The sequence below is a fragment of the Lissotriton vulgaris genome, chromosome 1_1 (assembly GCF_964263255.1).
Source record: "Lissotriton vulgaris chromosome 1_1, aLisVul1.2, whole genome shotgun sequence".
In the NCBI taxonomy this organism is placed as follows: Eukaryota; Metazoa; Chordata; class Amphibia; order Caudata; family Salamandridae; genus Lissotriton; species Lissotriton vulgaris.
This window is the reverse complement of record NC_141685.1, coordinates 877,607,524-877,624,843: the sequence shown is the minus strand read 5'-3', so window position 1 is coordinate 877,624,843 and position 17,320 is coordinate 877,607,524. Positions and strand designations below refer to the sequence as shown.

The 17,320-nt window shown below is 44.1% G+C and overlaps 1 protein-coding gene across 1 annotated transcript in view; it reads right to left on the bottom strand.

Annotated features, from left to right (window-relative positions):
• SLC25A17 (solute carrier family 25 member 17) overlaps window positions 1-17,320 on the bottom strand; it is a 337,066-nt gene that overhangs the window by 170,102 nt on the left and 149,644 nt on the right. The window contains exon 4 of the mRNA XM_086958413.1: window positions 13,590-13,656. Within this exon, the coding sequence (XP_086814539.1) occupies window positions 13,590-13,656 (67 nt within the window). The remainder of the gene's footprint in view (window positions 1-13,589; window positions 13,657-17,320) is intronic.

Here is a 17,320-nt window from a genome sequence, read left to right as displayed (position 1 = left end):
AAATGTTCCTGTGACATTGGACGTTGCTTGGGCGGTATGTTTGGGGGGGTAGATGTTAGTTCCAGACAATAACCTGATTGAATTATTTGAAGCACCCACCTGTCTGATGTGATGTTTTCCCAGGCTGGCAGGTATTGTTGGAGTCTTCCCCCAAAAGGAGTGGAATGGGACGGGGGAAGGGAGTCATTGGGCAGGGGTAGAGGCAGAGCATGAGTTGTTATTTTTGCCTCTGCCTTTGTTATTGTTACCCCTGTAACCACCCATTTGGTAGCCTGTGCTGTAAGTATACTGTGTAGGGGCTTTGTACGAGGTAGAAGCTGTCTGAGGTATATCCCCTGGTGGCACCTCGATAGGATGAGCGACGAAATGAACGTCTGCGAGCCTGCGACTGCAGGGTTCCCATAGATTTGGTGGTGTCTGTATCCTTTTTCATTTTCTCTAGTGATACATCTACCTCGGGTCCAAATAGGTGTTGCTCATCAATGGGTTGATTAAGAATGGCACTTTGTATCTCAGGTTTGAACCCGGATATACGTAGCCAGGCGTGTCTGCGTAGTAAAACGCTGGTGTTAACTGCCCTAGAGGCAGCATCTGCTGCATCGAGGGCACACTGAATAGAGGTGTTTGTGATGTTTTTCCCCTGTTGGATAAGCTTGTTTGCTCTATCCTTGTACTTGTCAGGGAGGTGCCTCATTAATGACTCTAGCTCATCGTAATGTGCCCTGTCATAATGCGCTAGTAATGCCTGTGTATTGGCGTTGGGCTACATGTTTGCTGCTTGAGACGCTGTTCTTTTCCCTGATGCATCAAGTAGCTTAGACTCCTTATCTGGTGGTGCAGCCTCACCTGAAGTTTGTGAGTTTGATCTCTTGCGTGCATTGGAAACTACAAGTGAGTCTATAATATATGCTGGGTTTGAGGGGGCAGCTTTATATTTTTTCTCTATACGAGGGTTAATGACCCAAGTTCTGACTGGGTCCTTGAAGACTTCAGGGGCATGCTTGATCACTCCTTTAAGCATCGGTAAAATGGATGAGGACCTTTGTGTGTTCTCAAATGTATCCATTAGGAAGTCTTCCTCAACAGGGTCTGTATGTATGTCTGCCCATGATATTGTGCGGCCCTGTGAATTAATTAATTACACCCTATAGTGTCTTTTGGTGGGGGAAGGCCTTGAGGGGTATATGTCATCCTGAGGGACATTTGGGACATCTGGGGTGGTATAATCATCCCACGGGTCTGGGGATCCTGTGGGCGTGGCTGGATCAGGTATGTTATCAGAGCTATCATCCCTGTCAGGTATGATAGAGGATAATGGGGAATGCTGTGGTATGGGAGGATGAGGTGATGGTACAGCTGAAAGAGAAGTGGAAGGCAGTCTTAGGGGAGAGGTAGCCATGTCCTTCTTCTTTGAATGCGGAGCTTGAGCTGGTGCGTCCAGTGGTCGCTTTCTTGAAGCCAAAATTAATTGTTCAGTGATTGGATCCTTAGCTAGAGTCTTTTGAGCAGGGTCTGGATAGGGTAAATCCTCTGCATGGGGTTGATCTTTTGGTGCGGAGGAAGGTTTGGGCACCGAAATGGCTTGTTTTGATTTCTTAACAATGTATTTCACTGGGGAAGCAGCAGTCTTTTTTGGCTCCGAAGCTTTTTTCGGTTCCAAGGATTTTTTTGATTCCGGTATGGTTTTTGGATCGGATGATTTTTTCTGATCCGATTACTTTTTCGGTTCCGGTGTTTTTTTGGAATCCGAAGCGGGTTTGCTTGGTTCTGACCTGGGTTTCGGTGCAGAAGGAGTAGTGATATGTTTTGTTGCCGATGGTTTGGATGTCGGTGTTGTTGCCTTTTTCGGTGCCAGTATATGTGCGCCTGCACCGTGTGGAGGTTGACTCGAGCTTGAGTCGCCTGAAGGCTTAATTGGCTTCTTAGCCGGGCCCGTAGGTGGGGCAGTAGAAGCAGAGTGACGGTGTACACCCGAGCCCGAGGGTGTGACCGGGGCCTTCTGTGTCGAGGAAGGGTTGGGGTCGACGGTCTTACTTACGACCCGCTGTGCTGCAGTGATGTCCTCGACATCTGAATCTTCTGCCTCGGAGCTGCTGTCGACGTCGTGCTGTTCTGGGACGTTGACGCCTTCCTCGAAGATGTCGTCCGGAATCGGAGCTGAAGATCTTTGAGCCATTGTTCTCCTTGCTCTTCGTTCCCGGATAGTCTTTTTGGAGCGGAAAGAAGCACAAGCTGAACAGTCTTTCACCTCGTGTTCCGGAGAGAGGCAGAGGTTACACACCTCATGAAGGTCTGTGTGGGGAAACTTCGACCCACATTGAGGACACTTTTTAAATGTGGTCCTTTCCATGAGCTGGATACGAGGCCTAGTTAGGCCCAAAGGCCGTCGTCGATTACTGGAATCGAGATCCTCGATGCTGAAGAGTAGTGTCGACTGGAAAAGCTTTTGATACTAAGTTTTGTAAATTGGTGAGGATTGCGCGCCGAAGGAAATTCGGTTCCAACACGGAGCTCTGAAAACTCATCGGAGCCCGGTGGTGGAAAAAAACAATCTGGGGATGGAGCTGATGCCCATGCGCAGTATCATCCAAAGGAGGAGTCACCTATCCCGTGACTTCCAAAGACTTTTCTACAACAAAACAAACTGCAAACATCCGAGCCCAACACTAGGTGGCCATCTATGCATAGTGTGTAATCTGCAGCTCATATGCCTTGAACAATTCATTTTTTAAACAACTTTTTGTCTTCGGAAGAGACAGCACTAGTCTTACCACTTCCTGGACTCTGCTCACTGCAATCTGGGGCACAGGTAGGCTGCAACTCACAAGATAGAGGAGAATGATTTGGGGTGCACCCAGCAAGGCCTTAAGGGGCCTGTGCAGGTTTGAGAGGAGGGCTCAGACTTGCCTGGTAGCTGAATAGCCAATGGTCTGCTGGCCTGGGGGTGGGGGCTGGGCAGCTGCCGCTCCTGTTCAGAATCTCCTAGGAGACAGACAGGCTCAATCCACCCTTTGGACTTCAGCAGGTAAAGGGCCTCACTAACTTGAAATCTAACAATACTGTTTGAATAAAACTTTACTCCCCCCTGCTGGACAAAAAACGAAGTGCACTGGCCCTAGCAAAACACAGTTTAAACAGCTCACAGAAGCACAGTAAGCGTATAGATGTGTAAGCTAAATTAGAACATTGTAGGTGTAATAGATAACAAATGATGTTTTGTATTGAAGCATCTAGTGGATCAATCTGATTGTTGTTACAATAAACAACACATCTCTTCCACTTTGCTGCTTAGCATGCTCTTGTAATAGGGCATCTAGCGTCTTTGAGAACATTCATACAGTCTGGCAGAAGATTATGGAAGCCAAACTCTAGGATTTCAGGTGCCAAATCGTAGGGTTGAGCTGATTGGGATCTGAATGTGTTATCTCTCCATGTTTCTGAGTAAGAAACTTGTGGAGAGGTGTAGTTTTTGGTGGGGAACTATTGATCGTTCCAACAGAATTGTGAACCATGGTTGTCGGGCCCATGTGGAAGCAACTAGGATAAGCGTCAGGGAGTGCTGTTTGAGTTTCCGTACCACTAATGGAATGAGTGGGAGAGGTGCAAAACCGTAATCAAATATCCCTGACCAATTCATCCATAGTGCATTGCCTTTGGACAATGGGTGTGGATGTCTGGACGTAAAGTTTGGGCATTTTGCGTTTAGGTGGGTGGCGAACAGATCTATCTCTGGGAAGCAATATGTGTAAATAAAACACCCAGGCAAAATCACACTACCTACTGGCACATGAGAAGTGGCATAAACCACAAAAAAATATATATTTTCGACTACTGTTTTAGCACATAGAGTACATTTTAATTCCATATAAATAATATTATTTGATAAAATCAATACATGGTTACTGACATTTGATAAAACATTTTAGCATTATAGCATATGCATTCATTCATACAAAAAACACTTAATATATTTAAAAATAATGGATGGTTTCCTGTCTATCTCTGGGAAGCCCCACATTTGGAAGGTTGGGAGGAGAATTTGAGGGTAAAGTTCCCATTCCGGTATTTGCAGTCATCGACGACTGAGCAGATCCGAAACTTGATTGTTTACTCCTGGAGAATGTTTTGCAAGAAGATATATTTTTTTAGGTATGGCCCATCACCAGATGCTCTGTGCTAGCTGTGACAGCTGTAGAGAGTGGGGCCACCCTTGCTTTTGTATGTAGTACATGGCTGTCATGTTGTCTGTGCGAACATTTCAACTTCATCTAGTAGGACAGCTTTGCCTACTAGATGAAGTTGAAATGCTTTCAATGCTAGAAAAATTGCTAGAAGTTTTGTTGTAGAGCCCACATGCCCTGAATGGTATGTTTTCTCATATGTGTTCCCCAACCAGTTAGGGATGCGTCTGCTGTTAGCACTATCTGTGGAACCAGATCGAGAAATGGCTGTCCCTTGGAAAGGTTTTGTATGTTCCACCACAGAAAAGAGCGATAAGTAAGGCCATCTGTCAACACCAGATCTGACCTTGAGCCTGGTTTCACTGGCGTGCTAAGCATTCCTGTAGGGGGCGCATTAGGAGTCCTGCATAGGGAACGATTAAGATGCAGGAAGCCATCATTCCGATCATCAATTGCATGAACACTCTGGCTGGTAAGGAGTGCTGAGGCTGAAACTGTGATATTAGAGCTTGCATGTTGCGAATCCTGACTGGGTTGGGGTATGCCCGAGCCTTGCGAATGTCTATTGTGGCTCCTAGATACACTTGTGTGTTGGATGGTTGGAGGTGAGACTTGGTGAGGTTTACAGTGAACCCCAAGTGAAGCAGTTGGACTGTCCCATGAGTGTGATGTATGCAGCTTTGTTGTCATCTGGCTTTTATTAGCCAGTCATCTAGGTAAGGGAAAGACATGAACGTGCTGTCTTCTTAGATGACCTGCGACAACTGTCAGGCACTTGGTGAAAACTCTGGGTGCTGTAGTTACTCCAAATGGGAGAACTTTGATTGGTAATGTTGTCCGTCCATCACAAACCTGAGGTATTTTCCGTGAGCAGGGTGAATGGGAATATGGAAATAGGTGTACTTTAAGTCTAGAGTAGATAGAAAGTCGCATTGCTGAAGTAGTGGGAGCACCTGTTGAAGTGTGACCATGTGGAAGTGGTACAACTGTATGTATAGGTTTAGCTGTCTGAGGTCTAGTATAGGCCTGAGAGAGCCGTCCTTTTTGGGAACTAAGAAATACAGGGATTATACCCCAGTCCTTTGATATATTAACGGAACAGGTTCTATAGCGTGTTTTTGCAACAGAGATAGAACCTCCTATGTTCCAGTGACATTGCGTGTGCTCTTTGAAGAATATTTGGGGGAAGTGCTTGTAAGCTTCAGGCAGTAACCAAATTGGATAATTTGTAGCACCCACTTGTCTGAGGTGATTGAATTTCAGACAGGTAGGAATTGGGAGAGACATCCCTCGACAGGAGTGGGATGAGCGGGGGTAGTGGAGGGAACTCATTTTTTGTTTGCGAGGGAAGAGCGTGTTGAATTACCTCTACCTCTTCCTTTACCGTGGTTTTCTCTGAAACCTCCCCTAGAATATCCTCTGGACGAGGGGGATTGATTGTTGCCCTTGTAAGAGGAGGAGGCATTATCAGTGGACATCGTTTTTTGAGCCACCCCTGTAAAATGAGTGGCGAAAGGAACCTCTACTGGCAGGTAACTGTAAAGCCCCATGGACTTTGCGACCTCAGTGTCCTTTTTCATCTTTTCCAGCATGTTATCAACAACTGGGCTGAAAAGATGCTCTTCGTCAAAGGGTTGATTAAGTATGGAGGTTTGTACCTCCGGCTTAAATCCAGAGATTCTGAGCCATGTGTGTCTGTGTAATATTATACTGGTGTTAATTCCATGAGATGCTGTGTCTGCTGCTTCTAGTGCACGTTTAATGGAGGTGTTAGTAATAAGTTTCTCTTCCTGAATAAGGTTGTTAGCCCTGAATTTGTATTGGGCAGGCAAGTGTTGTATGAGTTTTTCTAGATCAACGTAATGAGCCCTGTAATAACGGGCCAGCAGCACCTAGGCGTTAGCAATGTGCCAGTTGTTTGCTGCCTGTGAAGCTACTCTTTTGCCTGAGGCATCAATAAGCTTGGACCCCTTGTCAGAAGGAGAGGTGTCTCCTGCAGTTTGAGAGTTTGCTCTCCTGTGTGCGTTGGAGAGCTGATTTGTATTTTTTTATCCACTCTAGGTGTGATAATTCTTGCCCTTTCAGGTTCCTTAAAGACCTCATCTGTGTGTTTTAGCATTGGCAAGATATGAGTAGTTCTTTGTGAGGAAGAAAGTGTCTCAAAAAGGAAATCTATATAAACAAAAGGAGGAGTATCACCATTGGAACTAAAGAGGTCCTAATGGAATGTGGGGAGGGATCAAAAGAAAATTGTTCTTTTGTTAGAAGACCCCTCACTCACCAACCTGGTTGGTGACATGCTTCATCATGGGGGTCCCACCCCGACAGCCGAGTGCCATCCGCAAATGTGTATTTTTTATGAATTGGAATGTGATTTGAGAAGGCAGGCATAATAATTTCTTCGCCATGTGGGCACTCCCTGACAAACTCTGGTGGCCAGTCCTTTTCTGCTAGAAGGATATCATAACCTTTAGATAGGTTCTCCCAGAAGAGACCTCTTATTTTCCTAGTTTTGTCCCCCTCTATACGTAATGTTATTTCATGTAATTTATGGGGCACACTGTCGCTGGTGTCTGCAGTTTCCACTTGAATATATTAATTCGTGTCCACTGTCTCCAGAAGATTCATCAGGATCTTGCGAGCTATGGTCAGTTCTGCTGCACTGTCTAGCATTCTCTGGGCCCATTCTCCGTTCTTGAGTTGTGTCCTCAGAAATCTCGGCATGTTTTACTTTAATACTGGCTACCTTCTTTTTGGGAAACTGTAATTTTTTACTTTGATGAGCAGGTTCCTTGTCTTTGGACTTGAAGCGCTCTTCTTTATGTTCTGACCGTCCTCTTCTTTCCGATTTCTGTGAGGAAGTCTGAAAAGATCTAGAGGGACGTGTATCAATATCTTGACCTACCCCCCGTTCTGGAGATCTATCTATCCGTTGGGGAGACCTTCCTCTGGTCTGAAACTGTTTTTCTCTGGGAGTGGTTTGCTTATTACCCTCCCACTTCTTCTTTTGAGTTATTAAATTATTTTTAATGAAAGTCTTTTCAGGATTTTCTGTTAGTTGTGGTTTTAGTGGTTTCCCACCCAAACTGTCTCTACCTAATTCTTCATAGGATTTTTCAATTATTCTGGCAAGTTCAAAAGGTTGTTCGGCTATATCCATTTCTTTTAATTTTTGGTGGATCGCCACGGATGCTGCTTCTCCTTTTATGTTGGCTAGCAGTATAGCCGAGACTTGCTTAAAGTCTTTCAGTAATTTCATACCTAGATTTAAAGCAGGCTCTGGACCGTATTCATTTTGAATCTGTCTTAGTACATCTGCTATAACCGCCATAGACGGAACACCATGTGTTTTTGTGTAGACTGAAGCAAAGACTGTTCCCCAAGTGTCTCAGTCCTCCACATGTGGTGCAATCCCCATTGGTAAGCAGATTGTCAGAATTCTGTGTTTTTCTTGAGGGGCAGTATCAGGAAATACTGCCTCTATTTGAGTAATTTTTTGAGCTAACCAGAACGGAATTTGTTCCCGTTTTGCGGGTAATTTACCAATGACTGATTGTGGTGTAATTTTATTAGTGTTCCCCTGGTGAGGGGTGTGCTGTGTAATTTTTACAGCAGGTTGGACTGTTAAAGTCTGCATGACATATTGTACCAATTGTCTATGTATTTTAATTTGTTGTTTTAGCTGGACTAAAAGTTCTCTGTCTGACATTGTTTCAATGTCAGGATGTGGTGTATAGCTGGCTAGAACCGGCCATGTGGCTCCTGGTCTACCTAGTGGACCGAGCCTGGTAATGTGATTTTGATGTTTTAGGGCGCCATTAAACCAGAGCTAATGCTCCTGGTAAGTTAGTGGAATTTCAATGTCCTCGAAAGGGGTGTATTCCTCTGGAGGTTCCCCTGCTTTGTAATAGTGGAACTCGTGTGTTACAGCATTTGCTGCTGGAAAATGTATCCAAGAATAGAATACCTCTGTCTGCCGACATTCATGTGTCTCTACCACAAATATGACTGTACCACCTCTCGATGATACACCATTTTCTATAAGTTTTATAGTTACACTCTTCCTTACATTTACCGGGATGTTTTTCGCATCCAGGTCATTTTCATTAAACCCTGTAACGTCAAAACCTGGTTTAGTCGCATCTACTGCAGCTCCACCGGTTTCGTTGTTGGCGCCGTTAGTTGACATTGTTTAATGAAAGTTTGCAGAGCAAGTTTCAAGGAAACAAAGACTAGGTGCACAATATTTTGGAACACTGTATCCTTCAACGTTGACTAAACCAAAAACTAATAAATAGGAATCTCTTCCTACTAAGTTCTGGTGGATATTAACCTTTTACCCACTCCAGACGTCTATTGGAGTTTTTATGGAAAAAGGGGTCTGTGTGAAAAGCACGACTGAGTTACTCTAGTATCTAGCGTTAAATTATCGCCTTACCAAATGTTGGGCGCCATGTAGTGTAGTTCCTATATTCCCAATAGGCTCTGCGCATTGGAATAACAAACGATAGTGTATACGTAGGACTGAGGTAGACTATGTCTCTATTGAATATGTTAGACTTAATTATGGAATGCCAGCTAGCTCAGAGGTCACTAGAAACTTTCTCGAGTAAACAAGGTGTTACTTTCATGAATAGACAAGAAGGGATTTGTTTCTGACAACCGCATAAACATGTCAACTTTGCTCCCCCAGAATAAGGAGTATATCTCCAGAGTCGCTGTAACAATAGATAGCTATTTCACTCAGTCAATCGTGCATGCTTAGTTTCACCAGGAGTGCAGAGAAATAGAGAGACTGGCGTTTTCAATAAAAAGGGTATTTATTGAGCAGTCTACTTTCTCATGCAAGAGAAATGAATTGCCACAATTGCAATACTTGTCATAAACTAAAGTGTGTTCAGTAAAATGAGTATTATGAAATTATACTGTAAAAGCATTTATATGGTTTCTAAGCCATAAGATACTTAAAATGGATAAAATACATACAACGATAAAATAATGACTAAACGTACTCCACTGGTGTTTCTAAGTAACGCCTACCCCAGTGTACCTAACCTAAGCCTAGTACAGGGAAGGAGTAGATGAGTTACAGTTTTTGCCAAGAATCTGAATCAAGAATTCTCTTCTGTGGGTCTAACCAGCTCCGTACCTTGGTTATAGAATGAAGGAGGTCTTGTATCTCTTTCTCAGGACTCGATCTCCCAGCAACCCACAATGGTGACAGGGAAACACTGGAGCTAGATTTCTCGGCAGGAGAAAAGACAGTCTCTCTCTCAGTGCGTCAGCATGGAGGGTCGGCTTCCTTCTGCACTCGCATCAGCAGGGCGTCGGGCAAGTAGATAGCCGATCTGCTCCAAACCACAGTGTGTTGCTTAAGGCAGATGCTGGTATATTTATACCTGGAAGGTGCCGAGTTTGACGTAAGGTGGACATAAGACGTCACTAAGAACTCGCAGTTCTTTCAGGACTCCAGGAGTTCTTAGGACAAATCAATACAGAAGCAGGGGGAATACTCGGGCTGCTGGAGGCTTGGTTTGTTTAAGAAAGCGTTGTGCTTTCTAGGAGTCTATGGGAGTAGCCTTGCCGTATTTGGACTGCATTGGCTATGTCTTAATATGGGTATGATTCTTATGCCTGTATAAGGGTATGATTTGATATAACCACATAAGGGCATAAAATCGGGAATATTCACTAGAGTCCTAGAATCATCTACAACAACGCTACCACAAATAGTGAGTAAGCTTCTATCTAAGTTTAACCTCTGCCTACGTCTGGGGTCAATTGGACTCTACACACTATACCTCATTTTGGTGTATTATATATAGAGCCAGTTTCCTACACCAGTATGTAGGAAAGACGACATTTTTTTAAAAAAGCTCTCTGAATCACATACTAGTATGGGTACCCACAAATTCAGAGATGTTCAAAAGACCTCTTTTCCCGAACTCAGTATCTGGTGTACATTTCAGAGATATATGTGTCCTTTATATGTGTCCTTAATAGTTCTTTTCCAATCTCTATCTTTTACTTTAAGAATTGCTATATAGTCGGTACAGAATGAAAAGTCATTGTAAGGTGCAGTTGAATTGGTGGCTCTGGATACATCGGGGTCCTGGAGAACCCACAAACCCTATATATCCCCATTATTAGAAGGGTCTAAAGGAACAAACAGCATATTGCTTTTGTACTTCCATCGTCACTAGGAGTTACAGAACAAAACGTTATCCCAAACTGCTGTTTTTTTCCTACTCATTTTTAATACTTTTTTAATGTTAGCAATTAGTGTCTTTGGGAAAACCTTGAGGGATCTACACAAATGACCCCTTGCTGAATTCAGAATTGTGTCTACGTTTCAGAAGTCTATAGCTTACTGGTATTACCCAGGGGTATCACGCCGTGTTCCACCATAAACCGGAAAGTAGGTTTAAAGCACAAGCATTTGGAAAAAATGTGCCACCTCTTTGAAAAAAAGCCAAAACTGTAGTAAAAAAAATATTTTTGAACCAGCTCTGCAGATCCCTGAAATCTAGGGAAATGGTGACTTTAGAAAAGCATACCTTTCGTTTGTGCCATTTTTAAGAAAAATAATTTAACAAAAATAATTTAACACTTATTTGCAAAGCACTTTTTTCCTATTTTTCTCCCCCAAAAACAAAATTTCTCAGTCCCCTTCAGGGGAATCCACAAACCCTGGGCACCTTTAGAATCCCCAGGGTGTTGGAAAAAAAGGATGCACATTTGGCATGGATACCTTATGTGCAAAAAGGTTACAGAGGTCTAAGCCCAAACTACTACAAATAGCCAAAAAAGGATCTGCATTCTAGTGGAAAAGGCATAGCAGCCAAGGGGTAATGAGACTTTGGCATGTATTGCAAATACATTTTTTGAAAGAAACTCATTTGGAATTAAGTTACTTCTGGATGTCTGCACCGCAAGTCTTTCAGGGGATGGGTATTTGGAAATTGCAAATCGAGCACTTCTGATGCTCTTCGTACTACAACAATGAAGAGAAACTTCTGATGGTGGACCAGTTGGAGAGTCCATATCTCTCCCTAGTGAGGTATCTAGCCCACTGGAATTTTGCAAGACTAAATACATTAGTGTAATGAGGGACCAGAGTTTCCACCTCATCTTCTTCATCAGTGTCATGAAGGACATTAGGTATGACCCTCATTGTGTGGCATAAGCCTGATACAGGCTGGCGTCGGTTTGAGGTCGAGACCAGGGACAAAAATGTGCCACAGTATTGGCAAGGAAGAAACTCATGTGGACCATGAGGCTGACATGGAAGTCTAGACCTGCTTCAGTACGCTCCAGGAACCCTGAGCTCCATGGGCTCCAAAGACACACTCGAGGGAAAATTTACATCATGGCCTATTTGTAGACTGATATTTGCTTCAGTGTCAATGAGTGCCTGTGAAATTCCTGGCACGTCCAGACCAAATGCGGAACTGTCTTGGAGTCAAAAGACTCCAGACCATTTAAGTGACACTCTTGTGTCTTCTCATCAGGCTTCGAGTGATCGAAATGGGGAGGAGTCATGCTTTGCTCTCTTGTGCTTAGTGCATGTTTTCAGCATCCTGGAAGACTTTAAATAGGAATTGGACTTCAGGGAGTACCGACCTTGTGACTGACTACAACCAAGACCGGTCCTGTGACTTGGAGTGGGACCTCTGTTTCAAATTCAACTTCTTCAAGTGCTTGGCGATGTAAATCTTTGCCTCCTGCTTCCAGATTGGCTTTGGGGCCTCAGGCGCACTGATCGCACAACTTCATGTTGTCACCAGCACCCAAACACCAAAGCAACACCTCCTGTGTGATTGTCTGTGACAGACATATGTTCCCTGCAGTTACAGCAAGGCTTGAATCCTGATATTTTGTGGGAGGCATCTTCCCTAGCACTCTGTCCATGACCATATTGAAGACATCATAAAGCTGTTAAAGTCGTCGAAAGGAGCAGAAAGAAAGCAACCCAAGTCAGCAGCAGGGGTGGCACTTCTATGCATCTTTGCCACTTCCAGGGCAGAACGAAGTCACCAAGGAGCCATCTGGTACCACCTACCAGCAGATAGGGAGCATTGCTGAAAGAATCTCTAGATGCAATCTGGCAATATGGGAATATCCTAAAATTGAGGAACCTGCGGTAGAAGTATCCAGCACACAGTGCAGAGCTCTTGAGACTGCTCTCCGAGTCCCAAACTCGAAAGACCACCTACATAACTAGAGTGGGGCTAGTATGTCAAAGCAAGGCTTTTCGCTAGATCTGTGGGGAGTGACAAACTCACAGAGGAAACCCCATTATGGAAGGGGTTACAACACTAATGGAACATGACTAAGCTAACAGAATTAAAATCACAGGACCACAATAGAATCTTAAATTTAGGAGACGTGTGAGAAGGGAATCACATGAAACTTTTTACCACAGCAGAAGAATATGAGCTAGATTAGCCACAATTCCATAAATACTTAATGATAAGAGATGTCCTGAAAATCTATCAACTAGTATCAAGGGCCATCCCCGGGTCTAGTGCATCAGAGGTCAAAAAAATGATTAAGCAAGTGAATTTGGGTCTCAAATATATTAAAAACTAATGTCCATCCAACAAATTGCTTTATGGCGATTCAATTATAGTAGGAGGGTAACTTGGGTTTGTTGGAGGAGGACTGGAGGGATGCCTTGGATGTTCTCAAACGCCCATCCCCCACCAAGAATGGTTGCCATCTTGTGTAGAATGCGCCAACTCCAATTCCATTACCTTCATAGAATCCATTACACCCCTGAACAGCTTTGGAAGAAGGATATAGTTCCTCTCTCAGGGTCCACTAGATGCTGTTTCGGAATACTTATATACAGATGTAACATTGCACAGACGCTAACCAACGTTTTAAAACATGCAGCTGACTTTTTGCCTAGGCTGTTACTTTCAACAATTAAGGATGAATTTGGGGTGGTGGTGTAGGGTGATATGAAATTTGTGGGCATCAGGGTTCCTTTGGCTAAGAGGGATATCACTAAATACTGAGGATCAGTGGTGGCACCAATGACGGAGGAATGGATGAGCTGTATGGAGAGGCAATTCCAGGAGGACAAACCAATATATTGCACCAAGGCTTGTCCCTGTGTGCAAAACAAAATTGGGGGGCCCACAGTCAAAGCATTTCTACATTGTTAGACTTTTGTCGTCCTATGCGTGCACTGTAATTGTCAAACGAGGGGTAACACTAAAAATCATTAAATATTTGTCCCACTGTATTGAGAGATGAAGTACAAGTCATGTATGCTCTGTTCTTGGTTTTTAAAAAAATGCTTTACTCACACAGGCCCAAAATGCCTGCCCGATTTCAATAATGGTTACACTCATACATGCTCAATAACACCCTTGCATGTCCCATAATGCCTCAACTTACATGCCTTCTTCCTTCATGATCTCCATCAGCACAGCCGGTGTGGACTTAGATTTCCGCTTCTCATCCACTGCAAATAAAAGCAACAAAAAGCTGACATGAGATAAGCGGAGACCCTGTACTCCGTCCATAGATACCAAACCAGCAGTGAAGAGCCTGTTAACTCTATGGCACCCACAGACCAACTAAATAGATGCTGTCAACTTTCAATGTGCCCACGAGTGCTTATCCTTTACTACGATTACCGATGTACTGTATCTGAACACAAAGCTACACTATCTTCCTATGTGACCCTTATATGATCCCCTAAGCTACTATATTTGTGTAACTACTGTTCTTTTGTAATATACCTATACTGCAGCCATGACAAATGCAAGCACGTATCAGATATACAAAAGGTGGCTTGGCTAGAGAACTGCTATAATCTGGGACAGCGCAGGAGAATGAAAAGGATAATCATGAGTACAAACTAGTCTGCCCTTCATTCTCCAGGTAACTTGCTCAAGGTGAGTGAAAGTAAAATGATTTCAAACAAATTGAACTAGTTACCTACATTCAATAACATTCTATCTGATATATACTCAAGCTAACAACAGATTCTCCACTATAGAATAATCCCCAGGAGCCAGACTGGATTCGGAAAGTTTTCTTTTGCAGTGCTCCACTGTTAGGTAGGGCTATGTGGCTTCACTTTGGCTCCATACCACCCCAGAAATGACAGAGCCTAGCCACTTATAAGCACCAACCCTGTGTGGCAACGTCAGTTTCTTGCTTTACCCTTTCCGTGTCCTCAGACGTGGAACGTTAAAAATAGTTTTTTATTTTATTTTATTTGTTTTGTCCTCATTTGTAATAAGCCAATATATATTAGAGATTCCAAACAGGAAAGAGGAGAGAAACGACAGAGGAGGGAGCCTTTAAACTTCCCACTTTAGGTTCGCCAAAATGAGGGGATCCAATTACCCCTTTGACAGAGAGCATGTACTAAACATTACGGGCCCTCAACCGATCAAAACCTTAAACCTCTTTCTCGTCTCTCCCCCTCCCTTTCTCCTTCTCCATTATAACAGGTTCCACGGAAAACTCTGCACCAGGATTATCAGTCCACATCTTTTGGACTTTTCCTGGCCTGTACGGCTACCACATAATCATAGGACTACATTAACCATCATAACAGTTATCGGAGAAGATGACCTTAACTGAAAAAACTACGTACGAAAAGTTCAAACAAAAGAAATAGCTACCATAGAAATTTATAATAAAAAATCATTAATTCTGGCAGTTTTTACTCTTTTACATTTGCCTACTTTTGCACCATTCATCCCAAATGTTCCAGAATTTTGTTTTTTTTGTTACACGTATAGCCCTATCTAATTTTGCAACCCTATGAATCGAGTTGATCCATTCACACTCTATGGGGGGGGGGGGGGGGGGGACAGGCAAAATCCACTTAATGCACAGCTCCCTGCGGGCCACTAAGATTAGCAAAACAAGCATTTACAATGCAATGGTTTCGCCTTTGGAAAAGTTAGAGTTATTGGCATTGTATATGCCAAAATTTGTATTTATGTTTTTGTTTCGAAAACAGATAAGTAAATGGCATTGTCATTTACATTGCCATTACCTTTTGTTTTGCAGTCACTTGGCACTCTCTAGCACTCCCTAGTACTCTTTATGCACTCTGCATTTCTTATGCACTCTGCATTTCATATGCACTCCCTGTGCACTCTGCACTCCCTATGCAGCACTCTGTATGCACTCTGTACTCTATATGCACCCTGCACGCTCCACTTCCTATGCACTCTGCACTTTTTATGCAGCACTCTGTATGCACTGTGCACTTTGTATGCACTCCACACTTCCTATGCACTCTGCACTCCCTATGCACTCTGCACTTATCATGCACTCCCTATGCAGCACTTTGCATAGAGTGCAGAGTGCATAGAGAGTGCAGAGTGCATAGAGAGTGAAGAGTGCAGAGTGCACTCCCTATGCACTCTGCACTGTCTATGCACTCTGCACTCCCTATGCACTCTGCACTCCCTATGCACTCTGCACTCCCTACGCACTCTGCACTCCCTACGCACTCTGCACTCCCTACGCACTCTGCACTCCCTATGCACTCTGTATGCATTCTGCATTACCTATGCACTGTGCACTGTCTATGCACTGTGCACTCTGCACTTCTTATGCACTCTGCACTCCCTATGCACTCTCTGCATTCCTTATGCACTCTGCACTTCCTATGCACTTTGCACTCTCTATACACTCTGCACTCCCTATGTACTCTCTCTGCACTTTGCACTGTCTATGCACTCCCTATGCACTCTGCATTACCTATGCACTCTCTATGCACTTTGCACTCCTTATGCACTCTGCACTCTCTATACATTCTGCACTTTTTATGCACTCTCTCTCTGCACTCCTTATGCACTCTGCACTCCTTATTCACTCCCTATGCACTCTGCATTCCCTATGCACTTTGTATACATTCCCTATGCACTTTGTATGCACTCTTTATGCACTCTCTCTGGACTCTGCATTCCCTATGTACTCTGCACTGCCTATGCACTTTGCACCCTCTATGCACTCTGCACGCACTCTGCACTCTATGCACTCTGCACTCCCCCTGCTCTATGCACTCCCTACTCTGCACTCCCTTTGTTAAAGTTTGAGCTTTTGATAAATGGTGTTTTGTATCTTCATTGAATTATGTGTAAAACGTTGATGTGTTTTACTTTACACAGAAATCTGGAGTGCATTTATAATGCAATTATTTGCAGAGAGAGGGAAGGGATGAAAGAGGCCAGGAGTAAGAAAGCTCAAAAGGAAGCGAGTGCAGGATAGAGAGGGAGGGCAGGAGGGAAGGAATAGACGCAGGAGAGAGGGAGGGCATAAAGGAGTGTGAGGGCATGAGGGAAGGTAGGAAAGTGTGAGAAAGGCAGAAAGGAGAGGGCGGCAGGTAAGAGAGGGAGGGCGGAAAGGAGAAGGAGGGCTAGAGGAGGAGAGAGAGGGAGATGGAGGACAGGAAGGTGAAAGAAAGAGGTGGAAAAGGGAGGGCAGTCGAGACTAAGAAGGCAGAAGAGAGAGATAACAGAAGAGTGGCATTGTAAATGGCAATGTCTTTTCGCCATGTGTTATGGAGTGTATGCATGTGGTGTGTAGTAGAATTATGTGGGTATGATTGGAATTGTAGCAATGGTGGCATGCTGCGCTTTAGATGAAAATGTTTAAAAGTAAAGTGTGCCATACTGCGATGCTCCAATAGTTAATTGTGGATGCATTAACAATTGATGTGTGTACTGATCGCTGGTGGTGTGTGTGCCTGTAGAAATTGTGCACTGATGGCTGGTGGTGTGTGCGCCTGGTGGAAGCGTGCACTGCCGGCTGGAGGTGTGTGTGCCTGGTGGAAGCGTGCACTGACAACTGGTGGTGTGTGTGCCTGGTGAAAGCGTGCACAAACGTCTGGTGGTGTGTGTGCCTGGTGAAAGCGTGCAATGACGGCTGGTATTGTATGTGCTTAGTGAAAGCGTGCACTGACAGCTGGTGGTGTGTGTGTGGGTGTGTGTTGGTGTTCCTGGCGAAAGCGTGCAGTGACGACTGGTGTTGTGTGTGCCTGTTGAAAGTGTGCACTGACGGCTGGGTGTGTGTGTGTGTGTGTGTGTGTGGTTGTGTGCCTGGTGAGTGTGTGTGGGGTGTTTGTGTGGTGTGTGTGTGGTCTTATGTATGTGGTG